The sequence below is a fragment of the Malus domestica genome, chromosome 02 (genome assembly GCF_042453785.1).
Source record: "Malus domestica chromosome 02, GDT2T_hap1".
Lineage (NCBI taxonomy): Eukaryota > Viridiplantae > Streptophyta > Magnoliopsida > Rosales > Rosaceae > Malus > Malus domestica.
In genome coordinates, this window is record NC_091662.1 from 11,949,686 (window position 1) to 11,968,344 (window position 18,659).

General features: G+C 41.7%; 1 protein-coding gene across 1 annotated transcript; it reads right to left on the minus strand.

Annotated features, from left to right (window-relative positions):
* Positions 1 to 521: 521 nt before the first annotated feature.
* Positions 522 to 1,543, minus strand: LOC103418311 (uncharacterized). Its single transcript, XM_008356442.4, has 3 exons — positions 1,324 to 1,543; positions 929 to 991; positions 522 to 825 (listed from the first exon to the last, which is right to left on the minus strand). Exons 1-3 carry the CDS (start codon positions 1,411 to 1,413, stop codon positions 688 to 690), a joined length of 291 nt encoding a protein of 96 aa, XP_008354664.1. The 5' UTR covers positions 1,414 to 1,543; the 3' UTR covers positions 522 to 687.
* Positions 1,544 to 18,659: the final 17,116 nt, after the last annotated feature.

The window sequence follows — 18,659 nt, forward strand, 5'->3', positions numbered from 1 at the left end:
TTTAATGAAAAAAGATAAATAAAGGCGTATTGAATGATACAAAAAAAGTTAAAAATGTGATTTTTCGTTAAAATGAACAGTAACAAAAATGTTTCGTTAAAATTTTCAATAAAAAATCCTTATAATCCAAAACAAAGAGGATATATCACGTGCACCTATTAAGATAGTGACCTCCCATGTTTTAAAATATATCCAATATTAAAACCTGATCAAGTTTTTTTTATTTTATTTTTTATTTTTATATTTTAAATGAGGATAATTGATGACAAACCATGCTTATCCACTCTTTTCAGAGGCTGTAGGCATTTTAACATTTCCTGACCAGAAATCTGACTTCCACACCAGCAACAGATTTCGAACTCGAAGTCTCCAATTTTTAGTTTTAAAATAATCTCGTAATTCGTCATTTACTATCGGATCACCAGCTTGTAGTTAAAACCTGATTAGGTTAAATACAACTAAAACTGGTTGACTGAATCTATAAAGTAAAAACCCTTCCATAGAATATCTCGCCCCTGTACTTTAGGAAAACAATCAATTCAAAAATTTCTCGGAATTGTATGAAGAACAAGTCACACAAAAAACCGACTGAACGAAAAACAAAAACAAAAAAAATCCATATCCTGTACAAAATTTTACATCCAAAACACCTGCAGTAATTAAATTACAAGAGTGTTAAATCGGCAGCTAAAAAGGAGCTGAGACAACATCCTGGGGTCCTCGTGGTCTTATGAAATAATCATCCGAGTGCTCGGGTTCCTCAACTGAATCTATCATCATTTCATCACCGTTTTGCTTGATCGAACTAACTACTGGTTTCAAACCCTGTAAATTAATAATTAATGTAGTTGATTGAAATCTTGGTTTGTAATATTGTTAGATATTCATCAAGAAAAGTTATTAAAATGATTTTTCAACCACAACGTACCTCTGTGAAAATGCTCATTGCTTCTTCTATATTCTTTGTATTCACCACATACTTGGCTGCCTCCTGCAAGATATCACCATAGTTAAAAATTACAAACCCACAAAAAATAGATAAAATGGAAAACAAATTCAAACTCATGATTCCAGCTGTAGCAGAAAGGATAAGAAAATGATCATGCATGCAGTCGTCATATACTGTAGCAATAAAAGGAAGAAGACCACATATATAGAACCTCTTGTATATCTTACTCTCTGCATGCCTTTTACTTAATACAAAGATCTTATACGGTAAATAATAAATCGTTCCCTTTTTGCTACTGCTGCCTGAAATGAGATATCCTTGCTAAGAGGAAGCATATGCATGTCCCAAAAACCCAGAAAAGATTAAAACAGTACCCTTGCAAATTCAATTTGGTCTATCCGCAACGTTCTTGGCTCAGTTTCTATCGATGTTTTCCTATCCATTCGGATTGGAGCAGCTTCCATTTTCTGAAGAGAGAGAGAGAGAGAGAGACAGGAAGATATAGAGAGAGCAGGAAGATTTAGAGAGAGATTTTGGGAGCTGAGAGACAGAAACAGATTAAAGCGCGTAACGAAATGATATCTGATGAAGAAAATGAAATATTGTGAAGGGATAGTGTTCCTATATACTTGGTGGTAGGTGGTGACTCATTGACTGGTTGTCCCACGAGCCAATGCATGGGGAGACCAAGACCACCACGTAACTAACGTGGCCGGTAACCACCACAGAAATTCAAGTGCGTGGCATTCGGGGAACAGGGGATGCCCCACGTGGCTGATGGTTGACTCGTCCTTATGTAGAAACCGTGGGCTGGCCGTGATCCCGACATTTTTTTTCCAAATGGGGAAACTTATGGTGGTTTTCTTGGGGACACTTGTCGGCGTGGTGCTGCGCCCTACGGTGACCAACCAGGGAGGACCACGAAGGCTTTTCATTTGCCAAACTTCAAAATAAAAAGTGGATTTGATCACGAAGAAGGATATAGTTGTTAGCAGTATAAGAATGTAAGGCTGAGATGATGCCACATGTAAACAGATTAGCTTGTCTGTTATATTTGTTAGAAGAGTCGGTTTGCTATGGATATAAATACTCCATCTTGTAATAGCTTCCTGATTAAGAAAGATATTAATACAATCATATTTTCCCTCTGAATTCTCTCTACAATTCTCTTTCTCTTTCTCTTTCTCTCTCTCTCTCTCTATCTTCATAGAATCTGAGATACTGAGTTAACATGGTATCAATCGCCATTGTTGCTCACGCGTAAAGATCTGATCCTTCGTTGCTTCCGCATTCTACAAGTCTTCGTCTGCTACTCTGGTGCTGAATCGTCTCTTCTCTTAGTGATTTCTCTTGGTGTTCAAGATTCTAGGGTTTCTACATCAAGTCGCGATTCTTGTTTTCTGGGTGTTTTCCGACTGCACACCAGGTGTTTGCTTTTTTGTCTGAGCCACATAAGGGTATTATTTCCCTCTGTTTCTTTGTATACAATCATGGTTACGGCTTCGCAACTTCAGATTTTGCAATCTCCGATTACTGGGTTGATTTCCTCTGTGTCCACTTCTGTGAATGTTAAATTGGATGACTCTAATTACCTTAATTGGCATTTTCAAATGGAATTAATGCTGGAGGGATATGGAATTATGGGGTTTGTTGATGGTTCGTCCCCATGTCCTCCTCGTTTTGTATCTTCTTCTTCTGTTGCGTCTGAAGTCAGTTTTGGTGATTCATCTGCTAATGTTGAAACTGATGAATATAAAGTGTGGAAAATGCATGATCGTGCACTTATGCAGTTGATAAATGCTACACTGTCCCCTGTAGCTGTTTCTTGCGCTATTGGGAGTACTAGTTCTCAGGACATTTGGACTCGTCTCAAAGACAATTTTTCGACGGTTTCAAGAACTAGTATCTTTCAGATGAAGTCTGATTTACAAAACATTAAAAAAGGTTCCAATACAATTTCTCAGTATCTGCAGCGAATCAAAGAGGCTCGAGATTATCTCTCTGCTGCAGGAGTGTTCTTTGAAGATGAAGATATTGTGATTTTGGCTTTAAATGGATTACCTCATGAATATAACACATTTCGGTGTGTCATTCGTGGAAGAGAAAAGGTCATCTCGTTGAAAGAATTTCGATCTCAATTGCTTGCTGAGGAAGGAATTGTTGATGCCAGTACTAATGCTCAGATGTTGTCTGCAATGTTGGCTACCAATTCTTCTACCACTGACAGGGGTTCTAGTGATCATTCTTCTGGTCATTCTTCTAATTCTGGGCAATCCAACTATGGTTTTAGGCAATACAACAATAAATACAAAGGCAAGGGCAAGTTTACTCAAGGCAACAGATTCAACATGCCAAGGCAGAATACTCAAACTCGAGTGCTTCCAACACCAAGTCCAGGTCTTCTTGGTCATGCACCTCAGTCAGCTTATGGTAGTTATCCTGATCCTTCTAATACTTGTCAACTGTGCTATCAAGAAGGCCACATTGCACCTTCCTGTCCTAACCAATTCCGGTCCAAGCCTAAGTGTTACATTTGTGGCCGACAGAATCATACTGCTCAGTATTGTTTTCACAAGGATAAAGATCCTCGCCTATCACATCCACAGTTTGGCCTGTTCCCTCATTCCTCTCCTCCACAATACTCTATGCAAGCAATGAACACTGTGTTTTCTCAACCCTCACAGTCCACACCTGGAATGTCCTATACTCCAGCCACTTCACCTCAAGTTTGGATTGCGGACTCCGGTGCAACCAACCATATGACTGCTGATTTCAACAACTTGACCTTGGCCACTCCTTATCCTACTTCTGAAACAGTGCACACTGCTAATGGTGAAGGTCTGACAGTATCTCATATTGGGAGTACAATTCTCAAACCTCATATTCATCCCATTAAGCTGAATTCTATACTATATGTGCCTAAATTGTCTCAAAACTTGTTATCTGTGCATAGACTCTGCCTTGACAACAACTGTTGGCTCATATTTGATGCATATAATTTTTTGATACAGGACAAGGCTACAGGGAGGATACTGTTCAAAGGTATTTGCAGTAATGGGCTATATCCAATACCTTCACTTGCCAATCATCATCCTGCATCTCAGAAATCGATTTTGCAACCCACAGCTTTCCTTGGTCAGCTTGTCACATCTACTATTTGGCATAGTAGACTAGGTCATCCCTCAAACCCCATTGTGTCTTTAATGCTCAGTAAAGCTAAATTACCTTGTACAAAAGCTTCATTACCTGTGTTGTGTCAAAGCTGCTTAGAAGGCAAGTTTAGCAAACTGCCATTTCATTGTAGTGTCAATAAGGCTGTTAAACCTTTTGAAATTGTTCATAGTGACATTTGGGGGCCAGCACCATGTATTTCTGCTGATGGTTTTCGATATTATGTAACATTCATTGATGAATGTACTCGGTTTTGTTGGCTGTTTCCTCTCATCAATAAATCAGATTTGTTTGACTCATTTGTTGGTTTTTATTCATTTGTGTTGAATCAATTCTCAGTTTCACTTCAAATGTTGCAAAGTGATGGGGGTGGGGAATACCTTAATCACAGATTTCAAAGGTTTCTTAAAGAAAAAGGCATTTCCCATCAAATTTCTTGTCTTTATACCCTTGAGCAAAACGGTTTAGCAGAAAGGAAACATAGACACTTGGTCGAAACCACTATTACACTTCTCCAAAATGCTCAACTGCCATCCCATTTTTGGTCATTTGGTTGTCAAACTGCTAATTATCTCATCAATAGGATGCCCTCTGCAACTTTGCAGAATAAGTCACCTTTTGAGCTTTTGTTTGGGGATTTACCTGCCATTTCCCACTTAAGGGTTTTCGAGTGTACCTGTTATCCTCTTCTTAAGCCTTACAACAATACCAAATTGCAACAAAAAACAACCAAATGTGTTTTTCTTGGGTATGCTTCTAAATATAAAGGGTATATCTGTTATGAGGTGTTAATTCACAGATTCTACATTTCTAGACATGTGATATTTGATGAGTCAGAGTTTCCTTATGCAGCCTTATTGACAGCAGTTACTTCTCTACATAAGATATCTACACAGTCTTCTACAGCAGCTCATTTTACACATCATTTACCTATCCCTAATAGTCTTAATGAATTAGTTACATTCCCATCTCATTCATCATCACATACATCTTCTATACCTGTGTCACCAAGTTTATCATCTCATAGTCCTGTTGTTCCACCATTACATCATTCTGTTTCCACTCCCCCTTCATTAGTACCCTCATAACCAGTAACCTCAAATCCTGTTTCTCAGTCCATTACTGTAGCTGCAAATTCCTGTCCTGAGCTCCCTGTGGCAACTGCTTTTAGTCCTGATGGTCTACAAGTTGTATTACCAATATCTCCCCTCAATTTACATCCTATGCAAACAAGGAGTAAAAGTGGAATTGTTAAGAAGAAGGCACTCTTGACCACATTTGATGAGTCTCCACCTGTTGATCTTTCTTTGGTGGAACCTGCTACTTACAAATCTGCATTGAAGGTTCCAGTTTGGTTCAATGCTATGACAGAAGAACTCGATGCATTGTATAAACAAGGGACATGGAGTTTGGTTCCTCTCCCACCTCAAAATAACTTAGTGGGCTGCAAATGGGTATTCAAGGTCAAAAAGCACTCTGATGGATCTATAGCTCGGCATAAAGCTCGGTTGGTCGCCAAAGGGTTTAGCCAAGAACCTGGTTTAGATTATGGAGAAACCTTCAGTCCTGTAGTAAAGCCAACTACTGTCAGGTTAGTTTTGGCATTAGCAGCTCAATTTGATTGGCCCCTTCGACAACTTGATGTCAAAAACGCTTTTTTGCATGGAGTTATTCAAGAAGAGGTATATATGGCTCAACCTCCAGGGTTTGTAGATGCTACACACCCTGAGTTCGTTTGTAAGTTACACAAGTCCCTCTATGGGTTGAAACAAGCCCCTCGGGCTTGGAATGAAAGGTTTACTGCATTTTTACCTTCTCTGGGGTTTCAACATACATATTCTGATTCTTCTCTTTTTGTCAAGCATGCTGGTGAATCTGTTGTGATTTTATTGTTGTATGTTGATGATATAATCATCACAGGGAGCAATTCTGCAGCAATTACACAAGTCATTCACTCTCTCAAAACTGAGTTTGATATAAAGGATTTGGGAACTCTCCATTTTTTCTTGGGTATTCAGATTACTCGGCATACAAATGGTATGTTCTTATCACAGCTAAATACATCCGGGATCTGCTACATAAAACAGAAATGATTGGTTCTAAATCCTGTGATACTTCATGTCTCCCTTATAATCGGCTATTGAAGGATGATGGTCAGCCCTATAACAATCCAACCATGTACAGGAGTATAGTAGGGGCTCTTCAGTACCTTACATTTACCAGGCCCGATATTGCCTTTTCTGTTCATCAGGTGTGCCAGTTTATGCAAGCACCAATGACTTCTCATTTTACAGCAGTGAAAAGGATCTTACGGTACTTAAAAGGGATTATGCATCTGGGGCTCACATATTCCAAGGGTGATTTGAATCTCAAATCTTTTAGTGATGCTAACTGGGCAGGAGATCCTAATGATAGGAGGTTTACAACCGGTTTAGTTGTCTTCTTAGGTACCAATCCCATCTCTTGGTCATCTAAGAAACAACAAACTGTTTCTCGATCCTCTACTGAAGCTGAGTATCGGGCACTATCTTCCACGGCTGCTGAGTTAGACTGGATACAACAACTTCTGGCTTTCTTGAAGGTTTATGTTCGTTCTACTCCTGTGTTGTTTTGTGATAATCTTTCCGCAATTGCCTTATCCTTCAATCCAGTACAACATCAGCGCACTAAGCATATTGAGATAGATGTTCACTTTGTTCGGGAGAGGGTTGCCAGGAACCAATTGATTGTTCAATTTTTTTCTTCTCAAGAACAATTTGCGGATATTCTCACAAAAGGTTTGAGTGCTCCTTTGTTTAAGATTCATTGTACCAATCTAATGCTTGGCAGTTCCCAGCATGAGATTGCGGGGGGATGTTAGCAGTATAAGAATGTAAGGCTGAGATGATGCCACATGTAAACAGATTAGCTTGTCTGTTATATTTATTAGAAGAGTCGGTTTGCTATGGATATAAATACTCCATCTTGTAATAGCTTCCTGATTAAGAAAGATATTAATACAATCATATTTTCCCTCTGAATTCTCTCTACAATTCTCTTTCTCTTTCTCTTTCTCTCTCTCTCTCTCTCTCTCTCTCTATCTTCATAGAATCTGAGATACTGAGTTAACAATAGTTTGGTGGAAAAGTTAGAGAAGCAATATTCTATATTTTTCATTTTTGAGAACAACCTTAATGGATGAGACCAAAATTAAAACGGAAATTAAAATGCATTCAGAGATTGTGAGCATTCTAAATTTTCGAACAATTTGAAGTGTTTTAAATGTATTCAGATTAAAAATCCTTCAAATTATTCTGATTTTTATGGTTATTAATTATTTAAATTCTATACTTTATAATTACTTTGTATGTTATTGTTCAATGTTCTTATTGTGAACACAAAAATTTTATGAACCAAACGAGACAAGAACACGTGTACAAAATAACATTTGTATTTGATGATTTTGGGTTACAATCTCTCTCAAATTTGATCCTCTGATTCGATCTCCGTAAGGTGTTGATTTGTGGATGTGTGATTGATCCAAAGGGCCGTTGGGCTTGATCTAAGGATGAACGTTCTTCAAGGGCTGTGGGCTTTATCTTTGAAGGTGGATTTGAGCGGATCTTCAAGGAGCCGTTGGGGCTTGATCTTGAGGATAAGTGTTTTTTTAAGGGCCGTTGAGGCTTGATCTTGAATAACGGTGATGAACGGATCTTTAAGGGCTTTTGGGCTTGATCTTGAAGAACAGTGATGAACGGATCTTCAAGGGCTTTTGGGCTTGATCTTGAAGAACGGTTGGATGTATGGATTTGTCGACGTTGTTGATCCAAAGGGCCGTTGGGGCTTGATCTTAGGATGAATGTTTCTTCAAGGGCCGTTGAGGCTTGATCTTGAATAATGGTGATGAACGGATCTTCAAGGGCTTTTGAGCTTGATCTTGAAGAACGGTGATGAACGGATCTTTAATGGCTTTTGGGCTTGATCTTGAAGAACGGTTGGATGTATGGATTTGTCGACGTTGTTAATCCAAAGGGCCGTTGGGGCTTGATTTTAGGATGAACGGATGATGAACGATGAACACTTTCTTCAAGGGTCGTCGGGGCTTGATCTTGAATCGGTGGAAGTTCTTCAAGGGGCTTTTGGCGCTTGATCTTGAATTGGTGGATGATTGTTGATCCAAGGGCCGTCGGGGCTTGATCTTGGAAGAACGATGAACGAAGAAGGCTTTCTTGATTCTTCGGGAACCTGGATGCTTGAGAGCTTCAGAGTTTCAGAGTTTTAGAGCTTCAAGGTTTTGGTGTAATATGAATTGGTCCAATGAAATGAATGAAATTGGCTTCTATTTATAGAATTTTCCAAGGCCTAATTTTGAATATAATATTTCAGATGAAATAAGTCGTTTCTGCCAGGTGTTGACACGTGTCATGTTTGATGACTTTTCCGACTCATTTCAATTTTTCGTCGAGTCACATGCTACGTGTAAAATTTATGTAATACAGGAGCGTTGAAACTTTGATTTATCGGTCAACATTTATTTACCAAAATTTCGATGTCTACAAATGCCTCCACTTCAAGGCGCGTAGTATACATGTGCTTGTCGTGTGTAGGAGATGCATTTTGAAGTCCCTTAATATAGATGTCGATCCAAGGGCCGTCAAGGCTTGATCTTGAATTGGGCTGGAGATTTCTTCAAGGGCTGTTGAGGCTTGATCTTGAATTGGGCTTGAACTTCTTCAAAGGCCGTTGAGGCTTGATCTTGAACTTTGTTTGAAATTTCTTCAAGGGCCGTCGAGGCTTGATCTTGAAGGTTGAAATTGGACCACAAGGAGCTTCATGTGGTAGATGATCTTTGGCTTTGGTAGTGGATGAATTGGCATGTATTTGTTTTTGCGCTTGTTGACTTTCCACAGCTTTGATCTTGAACTGGGTTGGAGGACTTTCTAGATTACTCCAATTGTTGACTTTCCACAGCTTATTCTTGAACTAGATTTAATTCAAGGGTGGTGGACGCTTGATCTTGAATCGAACTTGTGATTTCCTCAAGGGCTGTCGGGGCTTGATCTTGAATTTGGCTCGAACACATGGCAAGCAGGCACGAGGTGAAGGTGACGACTTGTTGTTTTGTTCAATCTTTCTAATTCACACCTGAGCAGTTTGGTCGACGGTATGATCTTTAAGATTGATGGGCTCTTCTTCCAGTTGGTGACTTGATCTTTAAGGATTTGATTCAAGGGTGGTGACTTGGCACGTGCAGCCCACAACACCTAGCGAGTCGACCCAAGAATTTGAAGGTCAAAACGAGTCCTCCACCCAGAGTGATTGCAACCCTGATGATATGAGATACTCTTGCTTTCGAAGAAGTAGCAGATGAATCGGCACGTGCTTTGTTGTGCTTGTCTCCACATGCTTCAATGTATCATTTTCCCTTGCCTTATCTATTCTTCTGGCAGAATGTGGCATCTTCTCGAGTTCCTCAGCTCAGACTCCTTCTGCTGAGTTGACTGTGCAGGCTGCATTCTTCTCTGCTTGTTTCTTTTGCACGTTGTCTCCACATGCTGCAAGGTATCATTTTCACTTGCCTTATCTGTTCTCCAGGCAGATGTGGCAGGTTCTTTGGAAGTATAGCAGCAGTGGAAGACGAGTACTCGAGAGCAGTGCTAGGTAGGCAATCAGGGAAGGGTTCCAAGCAGTCGGTTCCTTACCTGAGTTTGAGTGGAGGTTCCGGCATATTGCTTTCTTTATCCTTGTCTTTGCAGGTAAGAACAAGGACAAAGGAAATGACATGAAGAACGCATGATATGAGATACTCTTGCTTTTTACCATGGTGATATGAGATACTTTTGCTTTGGTGTCATTTGTTTGCAGATGTACCCCAAGGAATAAGGAACATTGGGTGACTCGAGAGGCTTCGTTGGGAAGGCATTCTCGGAGATGAAGAAAGGTTCTGTATGTCTGCCTTACTATGGAGGGTGAATGTGGACAGTTATAGGAAGTTCTTTAATACCTGTAGAGGTACTATTCTTTCACTCGTGTTGGTAACCATTGCGTGATTGATCAGTATGGCTTCACGTGCTTTGTTCTTTATCAGAAATCTTCGACAAATTATCCGTAATTTGCGCCAAGCTGAGTGTGCATGTGATAGGTGTTGACGAGGCTGAAAAAGATTGGCGCCTCTTCGATATCTGGGATTGGCGCTTCGACAAATTACCCGTGATTTCCGCAAAGCTGAGTTTGCGTGTGACGGGTGCTGACGTGTCTGGAAAAGCAAGATGCCTCTCCAATTTCTGAGCTTGCCTCTTCGATTTTTGAATTGGCCTCTTCGAATTCTGAGCTCGCCTCTTCGATCTCTGAAATCCCGTCGAGTGCTGATTTTTATAGAGGCACGCAGTTCGTTTCAAAGCACACTTGAATTTTCGCTTGTAGAAACTCCCTTCTTGCACTTCTAAGATCTTGATTTGTCCGACTTCTTCTTTCTTCAACACCTTTGAAAATGTCTGGACCCTCCGACCGTCGTTTTGATTTAAACCTTGGTGAAGAGGCAGTCCCGCCTTCTCCAGACAACATATGGCGCCCATCCTTCATATCCCCTACTGGTTCTCTTACCGTTGGGGATTCGGTGATGAAGAATAATATGACCGTTGCGGTGGTAGCCCGGAACCTTGTCACTCCCAAAGATAACATACTACTTTCCAAACGGTCTGATGAGTTGGCTGTTAAGGATTATCTGGCTCTCAGTGTGCAGTGTGCATGTTCTGTGTTTAATATGGCCTAACGTCTATTTGCTCGAACCCGTCAAGTTGAATCATTGGCAGCTGAAGTGATGAGTCTCAAACAGGAGATTAGAGGGCTCAAGCATGGGAATAAACAGTTGCACAGGCTCGCACATAACTATGCCTCAAACATGAAGAGGAAGATTGACCAGATGCAGGAATCTGATGGTCAGATTTTACTTGATCATCAGAGGTTTGTGGGTTTGTTCTAAAAATAGTTGCCTTCGTCTTCTGGGGCTGTACCGCGTAATGAAGCTCCAGATGATCAACCTCCGGCTCCTCTTCTTCCTGGAGTTCCAACGAGTGATGAGGCGCCACCTGATCATCCTTGAAGATCCCCTCCTGTAAATTTGATTTGACTTTTTTTTTCTTTTTTTTCTTTTTTTTAGGTATGTATAACGCAAATTTATGTAAAATTTGTCAAAAGCACCAAAGGACTTTACGATTACTATTTTTTTTTTTCACATGGTGTCGTCCACCAACATTTTTTTATTTTTTTTTTAGTTTTTTGCTTTCGGTGGTGCTCACACCACCACCACTAACTAGATGATGGCCACCATAATCATACCGCACCATGACTTTATTTTTTATTTATTTTTTATTTATTTTTAATATTATATCTACTTTTTTTTTCTTTATATATGGTGCTCTGCAAGGCTGGATTTGTGGGTGAAAACCCAGGTTGAGTCAGAGAGATAGAAGAAGGAGGAGCACGGAGGAGGTAGGTGTGGAGGAAGGTGGCGCTAGCCACATAGGATGATGGGCCCGCCGTGTTTCTTGCTGCTGACCATTGATTCAACAGGGCCTGGCATTTTGTGTGTTAGACCAAAAAGGCAACAGAGCTCAGGTGTCGACCTGCGGTAAAGAGGAAAAGCATGGATGTGGTGGATGATGAGAGACAGGAGATTTGCAGGAGGAGGCCCTCATGAACACCAGCACCGCCGATGACCCTTGGAATCGCCGTCAGCACCGTCAGCACCATGTGCGCTCAGTACCACTTGCAGCTCGGCTTGCTTCCCGCCGCCGCGCATCCAAATGTAGCCCCGGCAATTGTCAGCACGTGGAGCATGATCATGAAGAAGCCGCATACCGACGACAGCAACTTGAGAGACAGAGTCAGAAAGATGCAACTAAGGGTAAGGGACCAGGCGACGGTGAGATGGAGGTGTGGGTGTATACAGGAGGTCTCGAGGCAGACGTAGCGGCAGGGCTGAGCGTGTGCGTGGAGTAGCTCAAGGTCATTAAACGGCAGCATACTGAGCAAAAGCTAAGCCAACGATGCATGAGATGAGTTCGAAGTTCGAACAAGGCAGCAAGCAGCGATGGACCTGCACCGGCACCGACCACCAACTTTCTCAAGGTCCAGGCAGCCACAACGTCACCATCCCTTATACTCTTTGGCAACTCACAGGTTCATCTTTTCGAGGAGATCAAGGTGGTTGGTTGATCCCTGGAGCTTCGATTTGACCATGGCGGAGACGCTGTCGAAGAGTCGACGATAGACTTGGCGAGCTCGTTCTTTTGCTCTTCCTTCTCATCAGCAACCATTGGGATTTAGAATTTTGGGTTTAGTTGGAGTGGGTGAGCAGAGGTTGGAAGGTTTGGATTGAAGGGTCCGGAGTGCCTTTGAAGCCTCTGGGAGACTCTGAAGTTGTTTTTAGAAGATCTAAGCAACAATCCACGAGCAATGTCACCTCCGACGAACTCAGGTTTTTTTTTTTTTTTTTTTTTTTTACACTTCGAGAAGCTGATGCAGGCGCGACCGTAGAACCTGGCGAGGAAAACGGATGCTGCATCTTGATCGACGGCTTTTAGCAGTTTCACCAATGGATTCTCCTTCAGTTGCTGGATTTGTATATTAGGTCGAGAAACTGGCGCTAGTATGGGCTGCACATGGCATTTGGGTTGTGTTCCTCATCTGCTAAGACTTGTGTAGATGGGCTCGCAGATTGGTGACCGTATGGTGGGCCTGCGAATATGTTTGGTAGATTCGTACCTGGGCTTGCTGGTTTTTGGAAAGAAGGGAGTTTTGGACCGGCCAGAAAGACCCCATTTTAATATATATATATATATATATATATATTATTTTTTTTTGTACAAAGAATTTGTAATAACATCAAACTTTTAATAAAATCTTTATTCCTTATTTTGATGTGATGAAAGGAATCTTTTAATTTTGAGAAGACAGAGCATGATGCCGGGACCTCACGAAGCTTCTAGAGACGTGGTAGTGCTTGTGCAAGAGACTGCAATGGGGTTTTGCTGTGTAATGCCTTTTGTTCACAGTCTTTTTCCCTCGGTGGTGCGCTGTCGTGTGGAATTGTGCAAGAGCCTGCAGCGAGACTTAGTTGCGTGATGCCTTTCGGTCACAACTTTCCTCGGTGGTGACGTTGATGTGCTTCTTGCCTCCGCTTGGAAAAAATTGTCTTGTAGCTGCCCTTCCCTCGATTGAGGAGGGATCAAGTCATGCCATTGTTCAAATGGGTGATGGATTGCTTGTGGCGGTGGTTTTGATGATGATTTTGCCGTACATAGTTTATGCTCTAATGGGCCAGAAGCGTTGGTGTTACCTTTTATGCTCGTGCAGACCAGAAGTGTTGGTGTTGCCTTTTATGCTCGTGCAGACTAGGAGCGTTTGGTGCCATTTGCAGTTTCAACTCATGTAGACGAGGAGCTTGGGTTGTCACCTTTTATGCTCGTGTAGACCAGGAGCGTTGGTGTTGCCTTTTATGCTCGTGCAGACCAGGAGCATTTGGTGCCATTTGCAGTTTCAACTCATGCAGACGAGGAGCTTGGGTTGTCGCCTTTTATGCTCGTGCAGACCAGGAGCGTTGGTGTTACCTTTTATGCTCGTGCAGACCATGAGCGTTGGTGTTGCCTTTTATGCTCATGTAGACCAGGAGCGTTGGTGTCCTGCAATTTAGGCTCCCTTGGACAATGAGCTTTGTGAATTTGTCAAACGATCCTGGAGAGGCATTCCTTGCAATTTTCATAGCAATGAGTCTTGACTGAGTGATTGAAGAAGTCTTCAGGAAATAAATCGCGCATCGTGATGGGGATAGACGATCTATGTGTCGAAATTTCATCATCTTCAACACGTTCACGTTGCTTTGAAGGTTGACAAGAGCTGTTTTACCCCCTTTTCGATTGGCGGACTTGTGGAGGAGACGTATGCGTCTTGTGTAATTTCTTAGGAGTGACTTGAGTCCATCCTTCAACTTTGCTTGTCTTGGAGGATGCCCCCGGCGGTTGAGGTAAAAACTTTGAGTCCGAAGAGCTAGAAGTGATGGTGGTATAGTTTGACTTCACAACATCATTAAGATCTAGGTCGATGATTCCTTTCTGAGCCAGCTTCATGATGAGATCTTTCAGCATGAAGCACTTTTCTGTCGGATGACTGATGAAGTGGTGGAATTTACAGTATCTTGGACTGTTGGTACGATTCATCTCTTCAGGCCGTCTGCACTCAGGCAAACCGATCACCTTCTTGTCCAACAGGTCATCCAGCATGGCAACCACATCAGAGTCGGGGAATGGATAAGTCTTCTCCTCAAGCTCCTTCAAAGTGCGTCTACGTATCTCTTGATCACGAAAAGCTTCAACTTGAATCGCCTTGCCTCGTGTAGAGATTTTGACAGGAGCTGCTTGACCGTCATTGCTTCCTTGGTGGGTTTCCACGCAATCTTCTCCACCTTTGGCCTAACAACTTCGTCATTCTTGTAGTCGGCGATTGGTTCTTTCTTCCTATGATGGGCGATGCTTAACTCCATGTCATGGGCGCGAGTGGCTAATTCCTCGAAGGTCCGTGGTTTAATGCCTTGAATGATGTATTGCAAACCCCATTGCATGCCTTGGATGCACATCTTGATTGAAGAGGTTTCCGAGAACCTGTCTTTACAGTCGAGGCTTAGAGTGCGCCTCAATGACTGGCTCGTCCTTCCACTGCTTTGTGCTCATTAGCTCTAGCATGCTCACAGTGCGGCGGATGCTGTAGAAGCGGTTGAGGAATTCCCGCTCCAATTGCTCCCAGCTGTTGATGGACTCAGGCTCTAAGTCCGTGTACCACTCAAAGACGTTTCCTTTCAGCGAGCACACAAACTGCTTGGCGAGGTAGTCCTCTTCGGTCCCTGCGTTGTTGCAAGTTTCAACAAAGTGGGTAACGTGCTGTTTCGGGTTTCCCTTTCCATTGAATTGCATGAACTTTGGCGGTTGATAACCCTTCGGCATCCTTAAGGCGTTAATCTTATTTAAATACGGCTTCGAGTACAACCCTGAGGTATTTGAGCTCCCTTCGTACTGTGCCTTGATGGTGTTGGTGATCATCTCCTGCAGTTGCTGGATAAAAAGAGATCCCATGAGTGCCGATGCTTGGTCTGGCTCTGGCTTCACATCAATTTTCTTCACCGGAGGCTCATCTTCTCCGCCAGCTCCTCCCTTTAGTGGATCATCCTCTGGGTCGGGTTTCTCGCCGTCCTGCGCCTCCAGTCGGTTGACTAGTGCTGCAATTTGCAAGTCTTTTTCTTCCGCAGTTCGGGTTAGCCTTGCGATTGCTTCATTCATTTGAACCAGCTGCTCATCGATTGAAGTTGCTCAAGTGGTCATGACTTGCATGGCTGAATTGCCGCTTGAATCGGCATCAGAGAGCATGGATTCGGATTATTTCCTTGGGCTTTCCCCCCTCGGTGCCCTTAGTAAGGCTAAGGTGATCACATGCTCGTGCCTTGGGTGCTCTTGTTCCTTTGGCAGAGTTGATGCAGAGGTGAAAGAGGCGGCATAAGTAGCTCTTGCCTTGCTTCGAGTCGTGATGCCCAAAGTGACACTACTTGCGACGAGGACGCTCTTGTTCTTTGCGCCGATTACGGGAGTAGTTTGAGCCTTCCTTGATGCCATTAATTTTGGAAGTGTGCTTTGAATTTCTTGAACGAAGAAAGAGATGAGAGGTAGAGATAGTCCCACTTGGCGTGCCATGTGAACACGAAAATTTTCTGAACCAAACGAGACAAGAACACGTGTACAAAATAATATTCGTATTTGATGATTTTGGGTTACAATCTCTCTCAAATTTGATCTTCTGATTCGATCTCCGTAAGGTGTTGATTTGTGGATGTGCGATTGATCCAAAGGGCCGTTGGGCTTGATCTAATGATGAACGTTCTTCAAGGGCCGTGGGCTTGATCTTTGAAGGTGGATTTGAGCAGATCTTCAAGGAGCCGTTGGGGCTTGATCTTGAGGATAAGTGTTTTTTTAAGGGGCCGTTGAGGCTTGATCTTGAATAACGGTGATGAACGGATCTTTAAGGGCTTTTGGGCTTGATCTTGAAGAACAGTGATGGACGAATCTTCAAGGTCTTTTGGGCTTGATCTTGAAGAATAATGATGAACGGATTTTCAAGGGCTTTTGGGCTTGATCTTGAAGAACGGTTGGATGTATGGATTTGTTGACGTTGTTGATCCAAAGGGCCGTTGGGGCTTGATCTTAAGATGAATGTTTCTTTAAGGGCCGTTGATGCTTGATCTTGAATAATGGTGATGAACGGATCTTCAAGGGTTTGATCTTGAAGAACAGTGATGAACGGATCTTCAAGGGCTTTTGGGCTTGATCTTGAAGAACAGTGATGAACGGATCTTTAAGGGCTTTTGGGCTTGATCTTGAAGAACGGTTGGATGTATGGATTTGTCGACGTTGTTGATCCAAAGGGCCGTTGGGGCTTGATCTTAGGATGAACAGATGATGAACGATGAACACTTTCTTCAAGGGCCATCAGGGCTTGATCTTGAATTGGTGGAAGTTCTTCAATGGGCTTTTGGCGCTTGATCTTGAATTGGTGGATGATTGTTGATTCAAGGGCCGTCGGGGCTTGATCTTGGAAGAACGATGAACGAAGAACGAAGAAGGCTTTCTTGATTCTTCGGGAACCTGGATGCTTGAGAGCTTCGGAGTTTCAGAGTTTCAGAGCTTCAAGGTTTTGGTGTAATATGAATTGGTCCAATGAAATGAATGAAATTGGCTTCTATTTATAAAATCTTCCAAGGCCTAATTTTGAATATAATATTCCAGATGAAATAAGTCGTTTTTGCCAGGTGTTGACACGTGTCCTGTTTGATGACTTTTCCGACTCATTTCAATTTTTTGTCGAGTCACATGCTACGTGTAAAATTTATGTAATACATGAGCGTTGAAACTTTGATTTATCGGTCAACATTTATTTACCAAAATTTCGATGTCTACACTTATATATTTAAAAAATAAGCATACTGATATACTACAAAATTCAAATTCCAAAATTTACGAGTATGACGAAAATGTATATAAAAATTGTGATATGATCCAATTTGATTCTGAAATTTTGAAACGAAATTAAAAGGTAGTTTCCAATCCGATCCTTGCCAAAGACACCCCTACAGCAAATCAACCATCTGATGTTGACGGTAGTTTCCGATCCAGTCCTTTCCAAAAATACCGCTTAAACTCTAAATACAATGCCGCCTTCCACAATAGCTGAATAGGTGTTAATAGTTGAATATGAAGTAGGTTTATTTTTTATTTTTTATTTTATTTTATTTTTTATAATAGTGTAAAAATGAATGAGTACAATGAATGCTTGGGTTTGTTTATTCGGATCTCCATAAAATTTTATAGTGGATTTCAATTCGATCAAAGATAAAAAAGGCATCATACACTATAAGAGCAAGTCCACCCCTAAGGACTTTGTGCCAGCACCCAGCCCATTTATCCACTCCAGTGAACAATAACAGACTCCAATGAACAGTAATAGGCTAATGCATCTCCACCCCTAAAAAAATGCGCTGGCACCCAGTGAAAAAATGCGCTGGCACAAACGATCTCCACCCCTACAAAATGCGCTAGCACCTAGCCCATTTAAAATATTTTTAAATTTTTTCTAAAAGAATAAAAAATAAAATAGTTTTAATTTCGGATAGGATTTTTAACCAATCTCGTCACGCCTCGTGTCATTATCTGAACGTACTATTTTGTGAATAGATTTCCGCTAAGATTTTCAACCAATCCCGACACGCCACGTGTCACTTCCGTTTTACAATCATTTAGTTAAGATTTCGATAAGATTTTCAACCAATCACGTCATGCCACGTGTCATTATCCGAACGTACTATTTTGTGGATAGATTTCCGATAGGATTTTCGACCAATCTCGACACGCCACGTGTCACTTCCGGGTTACAATAATTTAGCCAAGATTTTGATAAGATTTTGAACCAATTACGTAGTGCCACGTGGCATTGTCCAAAACCTCATCCTTTCTTTTTTTGTCCATATAAACCTTACATCCCTACATCCATCCTCACTCCAAGCTCAATCCTTCTTTTTAGCTCAGAATCATTGTTCATCGTTTTCCAATCTTGTGTTCTTATTACAATGTCTTCTTCAAGAAGAGTGTATAAACAGTTGCAGGAGCAACAGAAAAGGTTGTTGGCACAACAGGCACAATTGGCCAATCTCGAGGAAGGTGGAGGTGGAGATGAGGCTTTCTTTATGGAGGAGGATGAGGATGATCACCATAGAAGACAGAATGCCTCACATTTCCGCTGTGTCATGGAAGCCGTGGGTCAGATAGCCAAACCAAGACGTGCTGCAAACCTCGATAGAAAAAGGGAAAAACGAGGTAAAGATTTATTGGAAGATTATTTTATTCCGAATAGCATATTCCTTGATCATATTTTTAGACGTCGTTTTAGAATGCAACAAAATTTGTTCGACAAAATCATGAGTGATATTTGCAATCATGATCCATACTTTGTGCAAAAAGAGGAT